The 7,649-nt window shown below is 46.1% G+C and overlaps 2 protein-coding genes across 5 annotated transcripts in view; both read left to right on the top strand.

Moving 5' to 3' along the window:
• The window catches only part of LOC119341631 (O-fucosyltransferase 13-like), a 4,285-nt gene extending 2,605 nt beyond the window's left edge, over window positions 1–1,680 (top strand). For all 4 annotated transcript variants that reach the window (XM_037613500.1, XM_037613501.1, XM_037613502.1 and 1 more), the window contains exon 6: window positions 426–1,680. In XM_037613500.1, the coding sequence (XP_037469397.1) occupies window positions 426–1,164 (739 nt within the window). In that variant the 3' untranslated portion in view covers window positions 1,165–1,680. The remainder of the gene's footprint in view (window positions 1–425) is intronic.
• Window positions 1,681–5,473: 3,793 nt separating this feature from the next.
• LOC119341633 (ethylene-responsive transcription factor RAP2-6-like) lies at window positions 5,474–7,303 on the top strand. Its single transcript, XM_037613504.1, has 2 exons — window positions 5,474–5,983; window positions 6,559–7,303. Exons 1-2 carry the CDS (start codon window positions 5,905–5,907, stop codon window positions 7,152–7,154), a joined length of 675 nt encoding a protein of 224 aa, XP_037469401.1. The 5' UTR covers window positions 5,474–5,904; the 3' UTR covers window positions 7,155–7,303.
• Window positions 7,304–7,649: the final 346 nt, after the last annotated feature.

Here is a 7,649-nt window from a genome sequence, read left to right on the forward strand (position 1 = left end):
AAGTGTCGCCTTAAAAACATAGCTCTCCGCTAGACCTTACTGTTGAACATGTCGCCTTCACACTCTTTACCAACTCCAACAACTTCAAATTACCTAAACCTGTTTTGTTGTCTGCTTTGTGATACGATGACCTACTGATAAATTTGTGCTAGGTTCTGTTATAATGATTGTCATCAGTCCAAGAATATTGTATAATCCACAAGATGTAGATTTGGGGAGAATAAAGTCATTAAGATAACTAGTAGTATAAACTTAGTTTGTGTTACTCTATAGTTAGCTCTTTGCAATGCAACAATGATTTCATGGTTTGCAATTTTTCTATTCATTGTCATTGATTTAATTGCTGACTTCTGTCGATTTTAAACTTATTGCTGTGGTGAGGCTGCCTTTTTCCCATGCTGATGTATATGCCTGTATTTTCTCAGATATCCATCACATGCGAAAGCTTGTTACTGCCAAGGTTGCTACAATGCACTCAAGTTGAACAAGAAGGTGGAAGCCAAAGCTATGGAGCTTCTCCAAGCGATACCAAAACCTTTCTTATCACTTCACCTTAGATTTGAACCAGATATGGTTGCCTACAGTCGATGTGAATACAGTGCCCTTTCTTCCAAATCACTGGATGCTATTGAAGCTGCACGTGGGGAGGACAGGAATGTATTGGTTGGTGATGCTGCTCATCTGTGGAGGAACCGTGGAAAGTGCCCTCTAACACCAGGTGAAACAGCATTTATCCTCCAAGCACTAGGTATTCCTACGGAGACAAGCATTTATTTAGCTGCTGGGGATGGGCTAATGGAACTTGACGGCTTCACTTCGGTCTACAAAAATATGTATACTAAATCATCTCTCCTGACTCATGAAGATTTTGAGAGAATGCATGGCAACACAAAAGCTGCTCTTGACTACTATGTTTCAGTCAACAGCGATGCTTATGCTACCACGTTCTTTGGAAATATGGATAAGATGGTAACTGCAATGCGAACAATGCAAGGGCTACAGAAGACATTGGTCTTGAGTAGGAGGGCCTTCGCAAATTACACGGCTGCTGGACTGGCAGGGGACCAACTAGCTAAGGCCATGTGGGATGCTCATCGAGAGGATTATATCATGGGGAGGGGATTAGCTCTCCCTGAACATTGCTTCTGTGAGTTCAAGTTGTAGCACAAATGAGCCCATATAACACAAGGGCTAGTCTACATAGCCACCTTCCAATTGGTAGCGCTAATAGATCGCATTGTGGCTGAGTTGCTACTGCAGTGGGCGTCATGCCCAATCTTCAGAAGAAACTGTTCTTCATCAGAGTCGCGAGCTGCACAGCATCTTGATTCAGGGAGCAATTATCACTCATACAGCAATGCATCATGGCCTCTCCTCCTGTATACTGTTTTCGGTGAGTTCAGATAGTAGCTCAGACATGTACACACACGCTTACTACCTAGAGAATCATTCTGGTGTTTCCTTTTGCAACTGGATATATTGCCAGGCCCCAACTCTTAACATTTGAGGGGTATAGATAGGTTGAAAACATTGTTCTTAGATAACCAACGAGCAGGATTTTTTGGGGAGTATATGTATAATGTTGGAATTGTGCATTGCTCGGAAACTAGCTACTGACCTACTGTCAGGTGGTGTAATGGCTTGTGATTAATCTCATCCACCACTGGGAAATACACCATATTTACATAGTTTGTTGTAGAATTGGGCTCCATAACCGGAATTCTTATTGTGTGCACCGCAATGTTTACATGCTTAACTGCTTATTCATTTCTTTGGCTCGGGAGTTGTTTTGCTCTTGATGCCCTGGTCAATTTTGCTTCTAGAAGGAGAATCAGATTCCAACAACTGTCCGTCTCGATTGTTAACAAGTCAATGAGAACTATGTTTAACAAGAAGCCCCAAATGCAATGCATGATGCATTCGGCGCCAACGAGTGGAGTGTGCATCAATCACCCACTGGCGGTTGATACATTAAACAAGCACTTCCAATTGCACAGGCCATATTCGTCATCACTCCGTGTTTGGGCTAGTAATCTATGCGACCAGTGGTTATTTTCATATTTTACGCCATGGCAAGCAAGCTTAAATAAATTGGTGCTTGAGCATGTGATCTTTAACTGTATTCCGTTGCTCATGCCTTCAGTTTGGCAGCTGAAGCAAAGCAACAGATGGAAGGATAACCTCCCTTCATTCATGAATCATACTCTCCAGTCTCCAGTTTACACCTCTTTTTCATCATCGCCTTTTCGAATACGCAGACTGATGCAAGTAGTTTGATGTCAAATTTAATTTGAAACATGCTGCACGTACTAGTGGCCATCGTTTTGTTGCTGCAATGTCGACCGCGTTGGACAAGTTATAAAACGACATGTTAGAAAGGACAGTGGGCGTGCTTTATTTGCTGTCTCTGAAGGGGGAAAGGCCACTAGATTATCTTGACCTTGTGTGAACACCGAGGACTCCAAGTCAATGACTTAACCTGAGGAGACGTGATGCAACTTCCTCGTGGTTTCCTGAGTTCCGTACTTTCTGTATTTTCCTGAAGGCGGTTGCTTTCTGAGTTTGTTTTTGATGCACTGGCTTCTGTCTTCTGTGACTGAGATCTCATATCTGCTCCAATCAGAAATATATTAGCAGGGAAATACAAGAAGTAAGAAGTTCAAAGTGCATCATTGAGCTTTGGTTGAGCAAATTGCAATATCATTTTGAAGAAAATCAAGAGGTCAAAGTCAATTGAGGTACGCTAGCAAGCTGATACTAGTATATGCACATATAGAAGGAGGAATTAACATGGCACTTACTTTTGTCTACGAAATGGAAAATATATATACTAGTACCTCCGTTCCGAATTATAAGATGTTTTGAATATTTTAATATAGACTAATATGGACTGAGATGAGTGAACAAACGCATCAAAACACGTCTATATACATTCTATTCGGAAAAAAGCTAGAACGTCTTATAATTTGAAACAAAGGGAGTATATAATACTCCATCCGTTCCCAAATATTTGTCTTTCTAGTCATTTGAAATGGTTACAACATACGAATATATGTAGACATATTTTAGTGTGTAGATTCACTCACTTTGCTTCGTATGTAGTCACTTGTTGAAATCTTTAGAAAGACAAATATTTAAAAACGGAGAGAGTATTACTTAATATTCATATCCCATGCCTGCCATGCTTGTATACATGGAGGACCATGCATATGATTAAGTGCTGTGAATGACCACCATGGGCTATGGAGCGTCTAGGTACGGTGTATCCACCTCAACCGAGTACATATGCACGTGTAGTTCATAGTATTAGGCTTGGCTAAGGCTATTTTTAGTTCTCCTTTCATAAACAAATATAAGACGTTTTAGAGACTGTACTACCAAATTAAAAAGAGATTGTACTCTAAACAATTTTGATGTATGTATATAGGAACCTTGATTCGCGTTCAAGACCTTGCAGTGTCAACATAAGCTAACGACCAAAAATAAGTGTAGTCTCGAAGACCACGGTAAGATAAATCATGTCTTTCAAAATTCAGACGGAGCATTATATCACGTGTCAGTCCTAGCCAAAGCAGAACCGGCGGCGTAATTACCCTTTTTTACGTTATCAATAAGACAGTGATGTATCCCCGAGGTAGAAGAAAAATCATTCTTGTCCTGTTTTTTGTGCGAGCACATGACTAAACTGGATTACAATTTAGAAATTAGACACGATGAGTACTGAGTGTGAAAAGGCAGAACCCATGAAAAAAAACAACGGCGACAATCATCGGCGCATCCTGCTGCCTGGAGACGATAAGTACAGATAGAGAAAAGTGGTCAATGGTGGCAACCGGTGAGTGAGGCATTCGACAACGGAAGTATAGCCATCGCCCATCGACAAGGGTAACTCATTATGACGGCCGTAGCTATGTACTGTACTGCCAAACTTCTGCACTATTTGTTGTCATTTCATTATCGCTTTTGTTTTCGTTAAAGCAACTTCAAACTCCTTAATTAAGGAATGAGACATATCTACACATATAACTGTAGTTGTGTTCTACTAGCATACATGCAACTATATTTGTGCCCGTTACATAGGCATGCAACCGCAGTTGTGTGTGGTCGATGGATATACAATTGCACATTGCTGATGGATCTGCAACTTCAGAGCTGCATGAAAAAAAATGAAAAAAATCAATCAAATGAATACAAATAACACGTAGAAAAGCAAGCTAAAAGGCAAAATCTACACGGCGTAGGATTGGCGAATAGCATTAACTAGAGCAATGTCTCCAAAAATCAATCAACTATATTTGTGCCTTAGCATGAATGGATTTTTACGGGATCATTGGAGTGGCTTAGCTGGCATGTTTCTCCAAAAATAAGGTGAGGGATCACTCTCACTAAAATTCAGAGGGAGTGAGATTAGTTAGGAAAAGGCCCATAAAATCTCTATAAACAGCCTGTGTGTTTAGAATTTTCTATCCAATCAAAACATGCATGCTAAGGCACTGTGTTGATCCCGTAAAAGACCGTCCTTATGTGTAGCATTTTTTTTCCGAGAATTTTTCAATCTATTCATCTTCAATCATGACAGTACAAAGAACAAGAGAGGTAATAAAAATTACTACCATGTCCGTGAACCACCTAGCGACGACTACAAACACTGAAGCGAGCCGAAGGCGCGCCGCCGTCATCGGCCCTCCCTCACCGGAGCCAGGCAAATCTTGTTGTAGTAGACAGTTGGGAAGTCGTCGTCCTAAGGCACCATAGGACCAGCGCAACAGAGTAGCAACCATCGCCGATGAAGAAAGTCGTAGATCAGAAGGATCCAAACTGTAAACACCTAAACGGAGACCTGATCGAAATAGATCCACCGAAGATCAAAACCGACCGAATCCCGCAAGATCCAACGAAGACAAACCTCCATATGCTCTCCGACGATGCTAGACGCATCATCGGACGAGGATAGAACGTGGGAGACATCATTCCTACTAACAAACATCGCCGCCGCCACACAACGTCAATCAAGATGCTGACTACAAATACGAGAACGGGGTCCCTCCCGCCGACGCGGGGAGGGGGGAGAGATCCTCCGCACCTCCATGGCCTAAAGGCCATCGGAGATGGGACGGACCGGCGGGGACGCCGACGGGAGGAGTAGAGCTTTTCTTGCGTAGGAGGACCTTGCGTGTAGCATTGCTCGCATCGGTTAAGTCTTAACTTACTCCAAAAATGCTAAATACACTGGCGTGTCACGGGGACTTACCATAAAATCTCTCCACCGGCTCCTGAATTTCACCGGGGTGGGGCCCTTTTCTCCCCCTAATCCAGTGGAAAACTGCCAGCCAAAGATCAGCCCGTAATCCTTAAGTAACTCTCCGTTGATGTAGCATTGTTGAGCTTAAACTTAGCAAAAACGTAACTAGTAGCAGGTGGCTTGGTTATAAAGGGAAGCTTCGGGAAGGAAGGAGTGCCCCAGTGACCCAGTCCCACGCACTTGAGAGAGGGAGTCAGTCCCATCCTTATCTCCGCTAGCTAGCTCGCTATAGCCCCCTGGTCTTTACTCTCCAGGCCAAACAGAAACAGCTACTAGGCGAAGGACACATCGGCAATTATCCATCGATCGGGCCTTGTCCTGTCCGCGGGTGGCGCCGGGCGCCGGTGACAACCGACAGGGCAGCAAGCGTGGATCATCCGAGCGGAAGCGGAAGCCCTCCTCCTCCTCCTCCTCCTCCGGCTCCGGGGCACCGTCGCGACAGCAGAGGTCCGCTGCCATCACCTCGTCCGCCGCCGCCGGCGCTACAACGAGGTGACCACCATGGGCATGGAGAGCCGGAGGTCGTCGGGGAGGAGGCTGCTGGCGTTGCCGTTGCCGTTGCGACGACGAGCTACCAGCACCAGCAGTACGAGCTCGCCGTCATGGTGGCGGCGCTCACCCACGTCATCAGCTCCACTCAACCGGCGGCCCTCGCCGGTGCAACCGCGTCCGGGCAGCAAGGTGCTGTATACGTTGCTCGATTTGTGCATGCTGCAGCTTCCATACAGCTTTTTTTGGGGTTCCTTTTGATGTCCTTGGAATCTTTGCGTGCTGATCTAGATGATTCTACGCGATCCGTGTGTGATTCCGTATAGAGAACTCTAGATCGATAAGGCGAACAGGAAAGCAGAAAAAATGGAAAACGGAAGGAAGGGAAACGAGATTTCGTACGCTCAGGAGGCACGTGTTGAGCTTTGTTTTGGAGAAGTTTAGGCTTTGGAACTCGCCAACTGTAGATCCCTGACAGCCATTTGCGTCTACATTATTGTCCATGTGTCAGCCTACGTGGCTGGACAATCTTTCAAGTTACAATCATCCTCCAACATGGCAAAGAAAAAAAAAACTAACTAATTCTCCATCATCTCAAGTATGATACTCAATTAATACAAAAGTTACTTATTGAGCTTTATAAAAAAACGGGCAGTGGATGCCTTCTGTTTTAAAAGTATGATACTCAATTAATACAATAAATTTTCAAGTATTTGATCTTTGACATCGTCTGCCAACATGCATGCATGTACTGATGGGTGAAACAGCTGTGACCCGCCAACACATCGCTCCTCTGGCCGCGGCGGCGACATCGTCGTCATCAGCGGCGTCGGAGCAGCAGCAGCAGCGTCCGCGGTACCGTGGCGTACGGCAGCGGCCGTGGGGCAAGTGGGCGGCGGAGATCCGCGACCCCGTGAAGGCGGCGCGCGTATGGTTGGGCACCTTCGACACCGCCGAGGACGCCGCACGCGCCTACGACGCCGCCGCGCTCCGCTTCAAGGGCGCCAAGGCCAAGCTCAACTTCCCTGGCGCCGGCGGTGCGCCTGCGCCACCCCGCCATGCCGTCGGCCAGCTGCTGGCGCCCGGAGGCGGGGCATCGCCATCGTTGCGGCAGCAGCAGCGACCCCGACCCGTGGTGGCCTTCCGCCCGCAGATCAACGCCCCGGCAGCCGTTGCTCGGGAGGAGTTCCCGGACCTCCACCGGTACGCGCACATACTGCAGAGCGGTGACGTGGATCTGCGGGCCGTTGCAGCCGGCGGGATAACGCCGGGGCCGTCGTCGACGCCGGCGCACGACTTGCGGTCGCCGCCCCGGCCGGATGATCGCGGATATGGCGAGAGAAGTGCAGGCCCTGGCTGCTAAGTGAGTAGTACTCCCTTTTTTTTTAGGGTAACTGAGTTGTACTCTTACTGAATACGTACTGATCGACGTGTACATGAGAAAACCAAGTTCTGCTTTTTCCCCATCTTTTTGTTTGCATATTTCCCTATTTATTTTTGGCAAAATGAACAGACACAACACTAGAAACAGCGTCTGTAGCATGTGTACGTCGCATGCCACTGTATATGTCAGCACTGAGGAGTGGTGAGGAACTCTCAGGATTGTGGTCGAACTCGGATAGGGTGCGTAGAACAATACAGAACTCTGTATGTGTGTCACCCTCAGGACGAAATGCACGTATAAATATACTTGTCGCGGTGAATGCACGCACGGTTCGGACTATTGTATATTCATTGGCGACAACTCTTGTTTAGAACTTAGAACTCGGTCGTGTTTTATATTTTGTAGACTTATCGTACTCCTCCGTCCGAAAATACTTGTCATCAAACTACCCTCCTTGACGGCGACAGGGAACCC

This window comes from Triticum dicoccoides, chromosome 7B (genome assembly GCF_002162155.2).
Source record: "Triticum dicoccoides isolate Atlit2015 ecotype Zavitan chromosome 7B, WEW_v2.0, whole genome shotgun sequence".
Lineage (NCBI taxonomy): Eukaryota > Viridiplantae > Streptophyta > Magnoliopsida > Poales > Poaceae > Triticum > Triticum dicoccoides.

What these genes read in the sequence shown, in the direction of transcription:
- LOC119341633 (XM_037613504.1), top strand. Translation starts at nt 5,905, where the DNA reads ATGGTGGCGGCGCTCACCCACGTCATCAGCTCCACTCAACCGGCGGCC. An exon ending in AACCGCGTCCGGGCAGCAAG is followed by an intron (nt 5,984 to 6,558) that starts GTGCTGTATACG and finishes TGGGTGAAACAG; the next exon opens with CTGTGACCCGCCAACACATC.